At 39.4% G+C, this 17,035-nt stretch overlaps 1 protein-coding gene across 2 annotated transcripts in view; it reads right to left on the bottom strand.

Moving 5' to 3' along the window:
• Window positions 1–876: 876 nt before the first annotated feature.
• The window catches only part of dennd2b (DENN domain containing 2B), a 42,692-nt gene continuing 26,533 nt past the window's right edge, over window positions 877–17,035 (bottom strand). For both annotated transcript variants that reach the window (XM_063881971.1, XM_063881970.1), the window contains exons 9-20: window positions 16,721–16,905; window positions 15,486–15,595; window positions 15,050–15,119; window positions 12,973–13,050; window positions 11,776–11,916; window positions 11,485–11,633; window positions 5,846–6,023; window positions 5,073–5,114; window positions 4,220–4,331; window positions 2,303–2,542; window positions 1,986–2,072; window positions 877–1,334 (exon numbers count right to left, since the gene is read on the bottom strand). In XM_063881971.1, the coding sequence (XP_063738041.1) occupies window positions 1,300–1,334; window positions 1,986–2,072; window positions 2,303–2,542; window positions 4,220–4,331; window positions 5,073–5,114; window positions 5,846–6,023; window positions 11,485–11,633; window positions 11,776–11,916; window positions 12,973–13,050; window positions 15,050–15,119; window positions 15,486–15,595; window positions 16,721–16,905 (1,427 nt within the window). In that variant the 3' untranslated portion in view covers window positions 877–1,299. The remainder of the gene's footprint in view (window positions 1,335–1,985; window positions 2,073–2,302; window positions 2,543–4,219; window positions 4,332–5,072; window positions 5,115–5,845; window positions 6,024–11,484; window positions 11,634–11,775; window positions 11,917–12,972; window positions 13,051–15,049; window positions 15,120–15,485; window positions 15,596–16,720; window positions 16,906–17,035) is intronic.

Genomic DNA, 17,035 nt, shown 5'->3' with positions numbered 1-17,035 from the left:
AAAGTAGAAACTATGACAATGTGAAGATATTATCATACAAAACGTTCAAGTCCTTTTTTCATTAAGGGCATATTATAGCAGTAGTAGAATAATGTACACAAGTATCAGTACTCACTCTGCGTAATAGTCCTCTTCTTGGTGTTAAATCACTGATGCATGTTTGTTTTGTATGTACATTCTCAATAAGTAAACCATTAGTTAGATTCAGTAAAGTAAAATCAAGAGGTCCCAAAATTAAAATAAAGCCTTACTACCTAAAAATGTGACAAATAGTTGTTTCATAAACTGTCCTTCCCTGTAAGATAACAAAATGGATGTAGAGTAAGTGTCCCTACTAGAACGCTGTGATTTCACATCAAATGTCAGCCTTAATTGCTGTAATGGACACAAGCAGAAGAAAAGTAACATGGCGGTGGAATCAACAGCGAGCCTCTCAGTGAGGAGAGCTATTAACAGCGTGTCAGTGACAGCCACCAGAGTGATGTGCAGAGACGTAATAAGGTTAGCGGCAGCATGTGGTAACTGGTGCTAGACTAACTGTGCCTTTCGGGATCACAGCAACTTCTCCTAATGCATAGCTTTAGGGGAGGCTGCCATTGAGATGTTGGCTGTAAATAGGAGGAGACTTGTATATCATCTGTCAAACTGTGAATTACATGTTTTTGTTTCCAAAAGTGGAAAGCTCTGGGTTTTGTTTTTGAAGATAAAAAGGCTGCAGAGTACATCTGTATTGTTAATTTTGATGATTGTCCTTGTTGGTAGATATGAGAAGAAAAGGCTAATTTTTTTTGTTTGAAAAATAAAAACTGTGTTAAAATAATAATTGACATTTAGGCAAAAGCTAACAACACAAATAATTATAAAAAAAGTCAATAATATTGTACACATTTTTTTAATAAAAGATTGCAAAAGTCTCTATGAAGAGTGACAATCATTTTCTTCATTGTCTTGATGCATGTACAGTTTTTTAATAGGTATTACACTCCTTAAACAGAGGACAACACTGTGGTGAAATAATGGAAAATGAAAACATATGAACTGTACATATACGTCCATGTCAGGTCACATACACTCACACACTCTTCTCACACACACCTGGACATCAGTGGTTACTCTACGGCTCACTCGCTGTGTACCGTCCTGCTATCGCTATCTCATAAGGTACTATAAACATACACTGAAGAGTATCACAGCCAGCTTACAGTGAAATAATATGTACATGTTTACATAAAAAACATTGATAAAGATTTTTAAAATGGTGAAAATCATCAAAAGGCAGAGACTTCAGGTCTTTTCCCCTCAGTTCTTTTTGTGGAGAAACTTCATTTTACTTCCTGAAAACATCAAAAACAAATCAATTAGATCATTTAAAAACATCAACATCTGAGAGCTTTAATTCAAATCAGATATTTAAACAGTATATGGGGATTAAAGCAGGTTCAAATTACATGATGTGTCTCAGCAGTCAGTGTAGAAAACTCAATATCTTCTGTAGTGTGTAGGTTCCTGATAAAATATTTAAATATGCCCTCCAGAAATCTTTATAGGCATCAAAAAAGACTCCTTGTAATCCTGCTTGTAAAGAGCATCACACAGCTTAAACGGAGACTGCAGGTGAGCACAGATAACATTTCCCCCTTCAGCAGGTGAATGGGAAAACAGCCTTCTAGTTTCAAAGTGTACTTATATTATTCAGCACAGTGCAGCCAAAAAGTAAAACTAAGAATTAAAAACTAGCAACAACCTTTTTTTTCCTCCATTAGTTAAAATATGTAGGAAATGAGAAAGCAGCAAATTGAGAGTTAGAAAGGTTGGTGTGTAGCTCCCTCTGGCAAAATCATAACACATAGTTGTTTGATACAATCTTGTAGAACGAAAACATTAAACAAAGCTATAGGGGAAATATCTGCACAGCCTGATTTCAGAACTGCATAAATCAAAAACAAACTTGTGCAATCTGAGTTTGTGTCTGCTGCAGGACTCACCAAGGCCTTTCAGAAACTTGTTGACTCCACTCTGCTCTGTGTCTGGCAGCTCCTCCAGATACTGATCCACCCTCTGCTCAAACAGACCTGACAACAGCACAATACAAGAGATTTAAAAAAAAAAGAGGTAGTATTCCAGGAAGTTGCAACTATTTTTGTCTGCCATGAAAGGCAGAAAGAAACATGCATATGGTAAGTTTCAGCCACTAGAGATCAGTATTACTGCAGAACCCACTACTGCACAGTTAGTATTATAGTTAATAGAGGGGAGGAAATCCTTAAGAGAAAAGTTTATAGAGAAACAACTGGAAGTCTACCTTTAGCCCGGGTCTTCCTCAGTTCCCGGTCCTGAATGAACCCTGCAAACATCTGAGACTCCATGAAGACACCCAGGAAACGGCGGATGCTTTTAGACGCGACAGACTTGCGGAAGGCCTCCCTCTGGAAAACACGCTCTCCTCGCTCATTCTGAGTGATAAACAGGGAGTAATGGCCGATGGTCTCCAGGAAGAAACGGATGAAGGCCTCTGACACCAGGCTGTTCAAGGAGTTATACTCTGTAGACAAAAAAGGAAAAGGGATTAGCCAGAGTACTTTTTATAGTTATTCATTATAAAGCCTATGGACAGACTTGTCACTCATACTATGGCATGTTTACATCAGATAGAAGCAGTCAGTCAGATAAAAAGTCAAATACATGGTTTGGATAACAGATATTTTCAACTGAAAAACATAAAATAATAATGTGGTGGCGTCCTTATTATTTCTATTTCTCTTATATCAGTGTTGTCACATTTTTAAGCCAGTATAGAGCTATTGGGAAATCAGAGTGAAAGCTTCGTGGGGAGACCCATTTAAGATCCACTAAAGAACATTTTAAAATTGTTTTTTCTCCCCTCCACATGCTCATTATTTTGAACAGTAAAGGTAAGGTGTCATGGCCAGCTTGTAGGCCTGGCACACTGTCTAAATATTACAAGGAGGAAATGATTGTTTGTCGAAGCATGTCAAATACAGCTCAAACGTCATTTGAGTTTAACTGACTGCATGTTGCACAAGCTTTTTTTTTGCACATCAGGGAGAACAGGTTGTGATTGATGTGCAGCAGATGTTACACAAACACAGACTGAGTTGAAACTGTAGCTTTTATTTCATGGAAGAATGTGGAAAGCAGAGACAGAAAGTCTGTCCCATGAAGTCTTTCTTCTTATTAATGCAGCGATATGTAACGGTGTGCACATCTTTGGAAAATAAAGATGAGATGTTATGTATTATTGTCTGTGCATATCCATATTCTTCACTTGTTACTTGGTCTGTAAACTGAAGAATCACAAATAAAACCCTTTATTGATCCCTTTGGGTTAAGCCCTCTTAAAATCCTAATTTCCATACCGGGAGTTGAACTTGGACCACCTGGGTGAAAACCAGGACTCCTAACCGCTAGACCATATTGGAGACACAATAATACATTTGGCCAACATTAAACTAAATCAGAAAACAAATAACTAAAACTAATATGTGATTGCTGTCTTTTCACAACTGTACAGCTCGAAGGTTTGGTATTAATTTGCCAAAGATTCACCGATTTAGAATAGATAAGCCTTAGTGGAACCCATAACAAGTAGGGTAAGTGTTATAAACAATATAATGATGACTAATTTGCACCCTTCAAAAGATTTATGTACGCATGGATTTGTAAACATGCATAAATGGATATGTATATTTCTGTCTTGATATGTCTGATAAACATGTTATACATATTATTGTCGTTAAAATATTTCTAGCTGTGTTTATGAATTATTCAGTATTTTGTGTGTATAGATGTTTATCTTTAAGGGAGTTTTTTGTTCTCCTAATCTACTATAACCTGTTTATTTGTATTTAATATTATGTTTGTTGAGTATTTCTTTTTGCCAAGAATGTTTGGTTTGTTGGGGTGGGAGAGACAGAGTTTGTTGTTTTATTCAAAATGAAAAAAAATAAAATTACCATAATGGGAAAGAAATGTGAGCATAATATTGCACCAGTCTGCTCGATACGTACCACTTACGATCAGAAACACTTAAAAGTTTACCTCTAAAGTTAGGCTTTGTGACTCACTGTGATGAGAAGTGTCTACAGAGGACGTCAGAGTTTCCCAGAGACTGAACCTGTTGCTGCTACAGTAACAGTTCTTCTAATTAACAACGAAAACATCTGTCTTGGCAGGAGGTGGGGATTTGTCTCTTATTCACCTTCATCTGACTCGCTGTCGGAGTCCTGACTGATGATGTCATTCCTCTGCTCCAGTGCTTGCTCAAGAGCTGCCTGAAGTTTCCGCGGCAACAGTGAGGCCTCGTCGTCCATCTATAAACAACCAAAAACACTGCCGTCACCAGCGATAAACAACAACGTTTGGAGAATCAGTTTCAAAGGCTCAGACTTACAGCAGAGAACCGCATGTTTTACAGCCTTGTTTAAAGCAAGACCATGTTCATGTTGAAAGAAGAAAACACACTCTTCTTCTCACAGATGAAAAGAAAGTGCACACTCACTCGGCTCTGTACACTCAGCCATACATGGTCTGGTATGACTAGTAACTCATGACGCTCTATGTTTGTTAACTTTAGATAGATACATATTTATTGTCATGTAAGACACATTAATGGGACAGTTTGAAGACTGGCTGGGTTTTCCTATTGTTACGTTTTAGCATGTCAATAATGATAAACATTTCACTAATTCAGTTCACCTCCTATGCCCTGCTGTGGTGCCCTTGAGCAAGGCACCGGACACCTCCAATCCCCCCTCCCCATTGCTCCCCGGGCGCTGCACAATAGCTGCCCACTGCTCCTAGTACTAGGATGGGTTAAATGCAGAGGACCAATTTCACTGTGTGTGCTCTGCTGTGTGCATGTATGTGACAAATAAAGAGGGTTTCATCCTCCGATTCTAATTCCTTCAATAAAAAGATATAAGTTTCACCTTTTTTTCCTGCACTTTTGTGTTTATGATATAGACGGGTGAAAAGTAGTTCTCACTGTTAAGCAAAGTTATATAGACTGATTTTTAGCTGCGTTTTTATCCAGTTCTAGTTCTTAAACTTACCTGTCGGATGAATCGGTCAGTTCCCAGGTCAACCATTAATGCCTGAAAAAATAATAATAAAAATAATTGATTTACAATAAAGATGGATGGAGCAGTAAAAATGTACAATTGCTATTTTATTGATTTATCAAATCATTGATTGGTCTTTCTGTTGGCAACGCATTGAAAATGTTGCTTACAAGTTTCCAAAACCCCTTGATAAAGGTTCTTGTATTGAATGAAGAATGAAAAAACAGAATCCCATTTTAGCTTAGCTTTCGCTAAACTTATTATTAAACCTGTATCAAATTCTTTCAAAAATTAATCAATTTACGATGTGAGAGGGGTCACCCGACGTAAAATCATCATCCATCTCTGAAGATCCCCTCAACTCTACAGAGCATTTCCATAAATCAGCTCCATAAAGTTATAGTTTGACACAGTTATTTTACAGCTTGGTCCACTTCCACCAACTGGCCCAAGAAAATGTTGAGTTCACATCTCAGACAAAAGGTAGAGTCTAGAAAGAGACCTTGGCATTGCATTTTTTATTTTAGTTTAAAATGACCTGGCTGGTTCCCAGATATAAAAAGAAAAGAGAGGAAGAGACCAGCCTGCCGATTTATAATGGAATTACTATTCATCTGTATTGTTGTAATTTATCAGCCGAGACACTTTTATCCAATAATCCAGGAAACAGACTTCAATCAGAGATGACAGAACAAAGACATAGAGGCAGAACAATCAGGGACAGAGGAAGACCTCCAGACAAAGTGCAAACATGTTGAACTCACTTCCTCCACAGGCAAGTCCTTTAGCTTCGGCAAAGAGCTGGACAGCAGCCCCACCAGGAAGGGAGTGGGACAGCAAACTATATCCAACATGGAACCCGGCAGCACTGGGATGAAGGTGTGTTGCCATGAGAACGGGTAGAGAAGCGCCACCACTGCATGCATGCAGCTGGACAGCGTACTGATGATGGGAGACAAAAAAAGAAAAGGTCATACACCATCAATCATTTTCACACTTGCAACAACGCCCTGCAGAGCCACACCAGATCAAACTGAACAGGGTCAAAACAGCCGGATGTTTCACTAGATAATGAAACAGCTTTTGTTCCACACTGAAAGGGGAGTGGTAGTTTATATGGTCACAACATTTTCCTAAAAATACTTTCTGCTGTAGTCATGAGCACAAACAGTCCATTTGTATCACTGATCTCTCTTCCCCGGTTAAATGGACACTTGATCCTATTTTCCTTGTTACTTCCTTGTTAATAAATGTGGTAACAGCACATTTTATGTACTTTGACACATTGTTCTTCTTTCAGACAAAAAGTCCCTCTCAGATTTTACATTTCAACAGCTTCTTGAAAAATATTGCATTTCTTGTACTTGGAGTTTAACACTATCCACTACAAACCACAATGAAGAAGGATGAGACCAATAAAATGCATTATTGTGACATTACTTTACTCCGTCTGCAGGGCTGGCGTGACTTTGACATGTTGCTATAGTTAAGCTGGAAGCTTGTTGGCGGAATACCAAAAACGCACCAATTGGGTTTAACTCCGACAGCTGTGGTATAAAATGGAGATCACAAATAGCAGCCCGTCTTTCTCACGATCCGCCGCTTGTTGACAGTGGCTGACCCTCCTCCCCTCTGTCCTCTACATACTGTCCAGTCCATGTACACAAAGGGAGGGAAAATAAACCGTGGGTCTGATCACGCACACAAAGACACACACAGCGAAGCACTAAATCAGTATGGATCAACAACATGAGCAGGGATCAAACATGGTATGCAAACGCACCCCACTGGAGATATATACACTTTTAATGAGGAATGTTTTTCCATGGTCGCTGTCATCAACAGCAGACAGAACATCCCAGTAAACAGACGTTATCCCTTGTATGTGTCCTCTTTCAGCTTACAGAGAACATACAGAGCCCTAATCAACATGCTGAGATAAATGACCTCAATCCCACACATTTTTCAATTAATTCTGGCTTCATTTCTGCCACTGCTTTTTTAATCTGGACTTCCCATGAGTCAAATTGCCAAGTTCAAAATGTGTTTTTCTTGACAAGGTTAGATGGAATTATACCAGTGAAAACCCGAAGGCTACAATAACCACAGTATTCAATCTTTTTAAGGCCTTTTCCAGATCACTCATGCCGTGAAGCACTTGCAGCTTTTCTTTGGCCGGTCTGATTTCCATTTGCCTGAGGAGGACTCGATAATTCCTAACAGATCCCGTCTCCTGGGTTTGACGAGTTCCAACAGGGAGTGATGGGGCACAGATCTCAGAAAACCTTCGCCACAGGCTACACGCGGCCCTACACACCACTGATACCAAAAGGATCTATTACACTCGTTCCCCAACCACACACTCTTGGGAGAACATGAACTTGCAATGAAAACACTCTGCGAGACTAAAGATTGCCACTCAACTCTGGAAAGAGAGAGGGACATTCCTGTTACAAACAGACCAAAACTTCAGACTATCAGACCACACAAAAAACAATGAAAATGTTCTCTGGTCCACTAACAGGTGAGAATAATATAAAAACAACAAAAAGATCTTCAATGAACGCTTTTAATTAGATGAAAAGGTTGTTCTGTCAGTCCAGTCCTTTGGTCCACATTGAAATATTTAGGCAACTATTGGATGGATTCCCATAACATTAAGTGCAATACTAAATTGCTGCAACACAAGTGACTTTCACATCAGCTGTACTTTCTGTGTAGCTACATTTGGCAAGTGGCAAAGATAATCATCATGTTAGCAAGGTAGCCTGTAGTTGTTTGCTTTTAGTAAAACCCCACAAAGCTCCAAGCATTGATTAACTCTTTGGTTATTGTGTTGCCTACAAATACACACAAGGACAAAATGTTTCTTCCTTACATGGCATTTTTAATCACTTTTAAGGACACGGATACAACGTATGCCCAATATAAGTCCAATATATTACTTGTGGAAAGTACACTAGGCAAGCGTAAACTGAGATTCAAAGATTATTTTTGATGGATTTCTTTTTGATTACACACTCAAAAGTCATATAAAGTTATGATTCCACTGTCAGGAAAAGAGATGGACCTGTTCCTGAGGTCTCTGCAGAGCTTGTGTGTGTTGAGGTTGGGAGCTAATCCTGACATATTAACTCTCGTAGGTCTGCCAGGCCTGGTTTAGTGTGTGTGAGTCCAAACTGGCACATACTCCAGGAAACATGGGATCCAGAGGCTTAGACTGTGAAGCCCAGAGAAGGAGGGAACATTTCAGTGTCCAAGACAGAGAGAGGGAGACAAAATTCTGCATTGCCAAATGCCTCAAACCGCCACTAAAGCGCTGCACTGTGTCTCCCAGTGCTGGCATGGTAAGACTGACTCCACAGAGAGAGGACAAAGAAGACCAGACTGAACCACAGCTGTCAGACACCAGCTGTTCTGCAAAGCCCTGAAACCCATTTTTCAATGTTAAAGCTCTTCACAAGCTCAGAAATAGCACTTAGAAATCCTATACAGGTTCAGCAGAGTACATATAGACCTATAAGATTATGACAAGCTGCACGGGGGTGTATTTGTATCCGCTAGCAGAATGTTCTCTGCTCCCCTTAGTCCCCAAATGATTTTCCCTCACTTCCTGTCTTTAAGGATGTCCAGTCACCGTGTCTTGGTCACGGTTCTGCATCTCCACAGAAGGCAACAGCAGATTCCTTTTTACAATGAGAAATGACCTCCTGATGGGAAACTCTATACATGCTCTTATTCTAACCACATAAACGTATGAGTTCATCAGCGCTGTCTAGAGAGCGCAGATAAATGTGTGCAGGTGTTTGCGTATGTGAGGGTCTACGCGTGGGTGTAAACCTTCACAAGAACGACACTGATGTAAAAATCAGCTGGTCAGGCTCGGGTAAAGTCTTTCTGGAATCTTTAAAAACAGAAACATCTCGCATGTTTACACTGTGTGGATTTCACTCTACCTCAGAGTTAAATACCACATGGGAAACCGGTTAAGTTGTTAAAAGCGGTTTGGGATTTGTGCCATTTCTGCAGAGCGTGTTAGAGAAAGTGTTTGAGAATAACAAGGGCTTCATGAAAATGAGTATACTTCCATGCTTGGTGATTAGCAAAATGCCAGCAGCGGTGCAATAGTTCCACCTGTCTGAGGATTGCAGACACCATTGATCATAATAATGCAGCTGCAAAATCTGCGCGCTTTACTGACTTCCAACTCACTTTCAGGCTGCTGTATTATACCAAGAATAAAAAAAGACACAACAAACTTTAAAAAACGGATACCTGACACTATACTTTTTATAATTTCCTTTCAACAAATCAAACAAGAGTCTTACCTTCCACAGTGAAATGTTAACTCTTTATTATCTGGTGTTTCTATAACATTCTTGTTTCTGCTTTTAATCCATTATTTTAGTGTCTTTGTTATTTTAATCTCAATAAAAGGGCATGGTTAAATTAAGATTAAATAGAATAAAGTTGGAGCTGTTTGGGACCAACATTAACAGCAATGCAGGTCGCCAAGCAGTCTTCTGCACCTCCCTTTTTAATCTTCCCCTCTCTTGTCCTTAAACATAGACTTCTCACCTTTCGGTTTATTTCTCACTCTTGTTTTCTCCAACCTAAATCAATTTGTGAGACATCTACCTCCTGTAAGAGGATATGTGCAATCAAGTATTATTTTATACGCTCAGTTTGGATGTGGAAATTCTGTTTAAAATACTGCGACGATGGGATTCAATCATCTTAAGAACGGAGTCGAATCAGGGGAACTCATTTAAATCTAATTTGCAGTTACTTACTGTAGAAGTATTTTACAGTTATGCTAAGAGATAAATCCAGGCATGCACATACACTTTCGGTTACTTTCCTCAAATCAAGCCAGAGGACTGACAGAGGCTGTTTAGATAATGATTCTGCACTGAATAAACTCATAGAGTATCAGCAGGTTAATCGAGTTGGGCTATTACAGAGTGACATAACTGATGATGAATGTGTCTGATTAGGCATCCGACTTGTCATAACAGGCATCCGATGATGAGCAATCACTTTTAAAAAGAAAATCGTCAGTGCAGACTTTCATGCCGAGGCAACAACCGCTTTGATAGAACAACAAAAGGTTTCAGTGTATTATTAAAGGAACTAATAGAAGTCCTTGCAGAGAAAAACATGCCTAACATGGCTTTTCCTCTCACTTCCTGCTTGCATTGGATATACATTTCAAGGCTCAAAAACATACATCATGTTCTGCTGGCAAGGTATTTTGGGAACGGATTATGTACCAGAGCCCAAGAAGGAGCAGCCCTTTTATCATAGAAGTCATTAATGCTGCAGAGAGGCCCCGTCACTGTTTTTAAAAGAAACCATAACACAGGAGCTCTGCATGTATGCATGCACGCCTGCACATTCAAATCCACCCACACGGCCTGAGCAGTATACACAGCCAGTATGGCGCGCAAATATAACGTGTGCTGCAACTTAATCTGAAGTTTTATTTTATAGCCATCCTTTGTAATGCTTACAGTGTTATGCATTTAAATAGTATATCAAAATGACGCTGATGTTCACCAATGATGGTGCTAAATAAAAGTTATTGCCTAGAGTGCCACAGTGACTGTGACAATATATGCTATATTTAACTCCCTGGGTGTACATTTTACTCATGAACACAAATGTTAACCTCATGGTGAAGAACAGAAGAGGCACAGGATCATTAAGGCCCTTTGGGTTCATTGTCTGGAGATCGTGAATTAATGCTCTTTGTTTCCAATTCAAAAGTTTCCTAATGCAGTAAGTCACACACTTTATAACTTTCTCTCAAAGTCACTCACAGAATTGCCGTATAGTTATACCATCACTGTCTTGGGCAATATATCATGATAATATTGAGTTACCCCCTGATTCCCACCCAATGACTCCTTGATGTTATCACCTCTCGCAATGAGCAATTTAGACAGATTCTCTCAAGGGACACAGAGAGTGTCGTAGCTCATACGTAGGGAGTGAACGTGGCATCATAAGTCAAACGGTGACAGTCACGCCACAGATCACAGAGGGCAGAGTCGCGCACACAGGAAGTGCATTCCTTCTCCTTACCGTCACTGCCCCCACTGATGTTTGTTTGAACTGGGCTTTGATACATGGAGAGATTACTTCTCCTCTCCAATCTCCTCCACCCTCGCATCCAATACTCCAAAAGTACCCTTCCCTTGTCTGGAACAAGAGGACACACTGGGACACAAATTCCTCAGGGAGTCTTCGCATCTTATCAACCGCACCCTCTTCTCCTCTGGCAGTGACTCAGTGGTGTGACCCAATTTACTCTAAAACTGGCAGATGAATTACTGACCCGTATCTGACTTTCTGATACACAGAAATTAAATATAATCAAACACATTTTGATTAGCCTTACCTGAGTTTGTCAGCCACAAAGATGACTCGTCTCTCCAGCAGCAGCGAGGCGAAGACTCGTATCACCTGCCGCACACTGAGACAACTGAACAGACTGTCAAAGTCCACATGCTCCAGTCTGGAGTCAGTAGGCCGCCTGAGCTCGATGACCTAAAGTGACCATATTAAATAGGAAATATTAGTCACAAAATTACAGTCTGTGGTTCTAATTAAAGTAGATTTGACACAACTATATCTGGAAATTATTTGGGTTAATGGGCATAAATTAAGTAGTGAAAGCCTCAGCTCTGACCTCATTTCCTGCACCAGGCAGAAAGGTCTTCACTTTGATAATCTTCCCTGGTGCAGGGAAGGGCGACTCCATCAGACTCCTCATGAAGGGGTAGACCAGGGCAGCTGAGACGCCTCGCCGCCGCTCCACCTCATCCAGGACCTGAACATGGAAGCACAGTTTCCGCAACATATCTCAACCAGTTCAATATCACACAACGTTTCTGGCAATCTGTTCATTTGAAATGTGCCACGGCCTTTATCCAGGTTGAATGAATTGTCAAATAAAAAAATGCACAGTCATCAAGGTTATTGACCAAGGCAACAAATGATGGAAACATATTGTTTGTATGTGTTTGAGTAGCAATGATTTGGAACTCTGTATTCATTCTCTTTTGAAAAATTGCATTTTTTTTCCATGCCTGTGAAATTGGAAATGCCTGTATTGGTTGAAGCTTCCTGCTGTCTGGAAAGTTGATAAGCAGATAACAATTGCCTGTTTTCAAGGTCATATGATATCACCTCTCTCGTCCTTTCCATCTCTCTATCTCTAACACACAACTCCCTCTGAAATCTGATGCTGGCCTCGTTTCCCATTTAACATGAAAGCACTTAGAATCCTTTCATTTTCATCTCAGGTTTGCCGCTGTACTGTTCTCAAAGTGGAGACATTTGAGATCATCTCTTACACTCTTGCATCTGTTGAATGCCCTAAAACATCACATGACTAAATGGCTAAAATCTATCTACATGGCGCAGTAATTCTGCTTAAAGTTATGTACCTAAAACAGAGTTCAGATTTGTTATGTTGTTATATAGCCTTTATATACTCACTAGTTATTGCAATTAAACAAAGAAAACAAAGGATGTTTCCATGTTAGTTTCATGTAATAAAGCAGCCACTTTGTTCCAAGAATGAATGGATCTTCTCACTTTGAATTCATTAGTATTAAGATAAGGCTGGAAAATTCAAACAGTGACAGCCCTGCTCTTTGTTAGCACCAGCGAGAAATAAGTAAAGGAAACAATTACTCAGGGAAATAAGTAAGAAAAATAAATAAAGAAAAGGAATGTTTTCGTTTTTTTCTTTTTACCAACGAAGAGGCATTCAGCAAAAAGTCTGCTGCAAGTCATTAATTTCAGCTGTCTCACCACAGCTACAATACGTGTAAGTGTGGGTACGTACGTGCGTGCGTGCGTGTTTTAAGGCTGAACTCACCGTGGAAAACAAGGCAAAGCATCCCAGTCTGCTGATGACACAGTACACCTCCGGAAGTCGAGGTCCTTTCCCAGTCGGCTGTAAGGCAAAGCAACAGAGATAATGATGTTAATAGACGTGATGAAGAGACACATTTACAGTCATTCTGAAAAATAGTAGACAAGCAATGTAGAATTGCACTGCCACAAAGTTGTGGGTTTTTTTGATTTAGTTTTTGCTGTTTGTAAAACATTTACTGCATAAAGACTAAGTAATTGCTGGACATACACAGTATATGGTCAGATTAATGAGATATAAACTGCACAAGTTTTGGGACAATTTGTAAACAGATCTTTGATATAGTTTTGCTGTTGGTAAATGTGAATCCCATTTAGGTAAATTTTACAAAACTTATCTTGGTTTTTGGTTTCTTTGTTGACCTTGGATGCAGGTGAGACTAAAACATTTCTTCTAGACACAGTCTTTGTAATCAATACACAAGAGTTCATTTTGGAGAACCAGAGCAGAAAAGGCGCTCTTTTTATTATTAAATGTGTGGAATTAAAAGTATTAAAATAAATACAGACCATGATAATACAATTATGACCTGAAGTCCATGATAATATCAAATGTAGATAAGTTGTTTAAATGGTGAAGCTGAAGTCTTCAAATCTAACCGGTGATCTGAGGCGAAAGTCTTTTATGTGGATACCAACTTCCTAAACACAGGTGGTTTATCTGCTCCTGCTGATCATATCTACCTTTCTCTGTACACTCAAAGACCCTTATGTGCTTCCAGAACCCAGACACTCAAACACACAGACACAAATGAACACAAGCTCTCAAGAACCAGCAATCCACTTGTCCATATTAGGTATACAATTTTCTCCTCTTGTTTCTCCTCCGCTTTTCCAAATGGATGATTAAATCAACTATGTGGAGCTTGATTCAAGTCCTCAGGAATGCTAAGTTACTGCCAACGGCTGGTCGCACAGCCGGGAGGAAGCACAGTTACTGGAGTAGAGCAGCTCACCTCTTCCTCTACCTTCATTAAAATCTGCCTCTTTCAAGACGAAAACTCGGGTCAAGAGGGATGAAGAGGTTGAAAACACTTTTTCCATACTGCTATGTTTTAGTGTCATTTTAGTTCATGTATCATTGTGTACTTGCTCTCATAGTAAGATACACTCATCAAAAAAGTGTTTTATGCAGGATAAGAAAAGCTTCTCTCTATGTGTAATGTCAAAGTAAGGGAGAACGGTGATGCTGGGGCAATCAAATGGCTTCATTTCTCCGGAAATTTTAATATTGTTTTCTCTTTCTAATGTATAACTTTCTAACTCCACTGCTGATGAAAACTAATACAATTGTATCTTTCAAGAAGACAAACATAGGATTTATTTTTTTGTCTGTTCAAAGAATACACAAACGTCTGGCTTTAATCCAGCATCTACACATGCACAGTGGTGAAGACACTCCCAGTAAACTACTGAAAACATACACACTCATATTGTAAACGTACTCAGAAATACCAAACGGTAAACAAAATCACCGCCACATTCACTGAATCCCACAGTTATGCTCCACCCGCAGGCTAAATAGAAAGCAGAATAACATCAAAGAGCTCTCTGGCCTCATTATGAGGAGGAAACGCTCCACAATGACAAAGTTCGGATTTTTCACGAGTTCTCTTTATTTCGACTTCCCTGAGAAACTCTCATTAAATTCAATTAGTCAATCCTAACGGTTTTTACCATAAGTTCTTATATCTTTATGACACTACTGAAAATGTAGCGACTGTATTTTATTTATTTTATTTCTAGGATGCAATTATATTACTTACTAAATGCACATATCACAATATATTTCATGTTCAAGCAAACTGGGTTTTTTTAACCATTGGACACAATTTTTCTTTTCTTTTTTTTGCTTTAAATGTTCTGTTTTCTGTTGCCACGGTGGATTGTCATGTAACACATCAACGGCCCCAAAGGAAAAGCTTATCACATGTTCTCACAAAAAAAAATCTGTCACTACACACAGGGGCTCAGCAGGGTTTGAATAGGGAGCAGAGGAAGAGGGTTGAAGTGTGGCTTACCAGCAGGCGTCTGCAGTACCCGAACCTCCTGCTGCCGTCCTCTCCCGTCAACATGAAGGAGAAGGTCTCACTGTTGCAAAAAACACATATATACACATGAGAGTCGATGCAAAGACACATAACCTGGTAGAAAATTGCAGGCAAGATGCCACTGAGCTGCATTTAAGGGATACATTGGAAAAATTGACTGGTTGCAGAGGGGATGGATACGTTGGCCTCTGTGGCTCTGTCTTTTTTCTGTCTTCTGTCTTTATTGATATTATAGACGATGGACCTAAATGAGGCTGTGATAAGTTCTCAGCCTTAATACATGTGGGGCCAACTCTACAAAATGAGTTGCAAGTGAAGTGCAATTCTACATCGCTAGAATACTGCTTTCCTGAACCACTTATTGAAAAATAATTTCAACCTGAATTAGGAAGATTTTCAGCCATACCTGGAGTACTCTGTCACAGGACTCCAGTCTTTTGCATCTGGGAAACAAAACTGAGGAATGGCTTTTAGTCTCTGTTCGGCCTCCCTCATCTGCTTGGTGGGTCGCTCTAGCTGTAACAGAAGAGGAGAGGAGAAGAAAGGGAGAAGAGTTTTATTCAGCTTATTCCCCTTCAGATAATTGTCCTCCTTTTTTAAAATCCCCTTAGATGCCAGCGTGACCAATAACTGACCAGAATAACATTTCTTCCTTAAAAGGTTAAACCTTTGCCCCCTCAGTCTTCACTTACAACAACAACAAAGTGAGTGTTTCCCTGTCAGACAGACATAAACTTCCCCCAAGGGATACTTCTGCTGAACCAAATCTTAAATAACTTCAAAAAATATCTTTGAATAACTAAAAACACTTCTCGACCACAGAAATGGATCCTGGTTATTTTTATCCGTCAGGCTCCCAAGACTCCTCTGGCTCTTTGCTATAAATTTTAGCCGCCTGTGCAACCTTCACTTTTCAACAATCTGCAAGTCTGAAAAGCTCATATACATGTTTGTTTCCCTTTCACCAAAATAATAACATCCCTGTCATACATCTCAGTATTCACACTTCTATATAATCCATGCTCAATGTGGGAACACTTTGTAAAGCCTGCAGTACAGAATCAACTCCTGTTCCAACACGTTATTTCTAGATGACACTTTATCCATGACATAAACATCTTTCAGACTGTCAAATATGACTTAAGTGGATTCAAATTGATTGTGAAAATCAAAACAGTTCCTCTTATTTCATCTCCAATTATTCAGACAATATTAACTGTCAAACTGTCAAGAGTTTTGAAAGTTTCTGCCTGTGCTGCTGAAATGTTAGAAGTACAGAGTGAACTCTGTTATCAAAATGCATAACTTTTGGATCTATTTTTTATATTGTTCTTTTTATTATGTTTTTGCCATTTAGCTACACATGTTAAGCTTTGGAGCTGACCACTCCCAGACCATGCCATCGATGTGTATGCTAATAAACTGTGTTTTTTTTAACCCTCCTCAGTCTCATGAACAGACTTACGCATAGCTGTCTACAGCATTAAATAATGAAAGTAACGTAACTCTAACCCATTCCAAACTATGAATAACACTAGTGCAATGACATGTAGTATTTTTGATTTATAATTCCTGAGCTCGAACATAGCTCTGAAGTATTAAACAGGATGGATTTTGTTATTAGGACTAACAGCCTCTTACCTTGGGGAACTGGTAGGTGACCTCTGGCGAGTAGGAGTTTTTGCTGGGTTTCTTTTTTAGTGAAACAACCACAAAGTACTCAAAGAGTTCTCTCTCCTGCCACTCAATGAGCTGCAGCTCCAGTGTTCGGTAGCTGGGGGCCCGTCGCAGGATGGACTGCAATTTCAACAACCTCTGTGTGTGAGCTGAGGAGGGAAGCAGACAATAATACATACATACATAAATATGATGTACATTTTTGTTTCTCTGAAAGGAATTTGTTCTGAAGATTGTGTCCAAACCAGAGAGAACATCACTAAATCTCTTTAGTATTCT

The sequence above is a fragment of the Eleginops maclovinus genome, chromosome 4 (assembly GCF_036324505.1).
Source record: "Eleginops maclovinus isolate JMC-PN-2008 ecotype Puerto Natales chromosome 4, JC_Emac_rtc_rv5, whole genome shotgun sequence".
In the NCBI taxonomy this organism is placed as follows: domain Eukaryota; kingdom Metazoa; phylum Chordata; class Actinopteri; order Perciformes; family Eleginopidae; genus Eleginops; species Eleginops maclovinus.
Note: the sequence above shows the minus strand (reverse complement) of the source record. Positions and strands in the feature narration are given on the sequence as shown.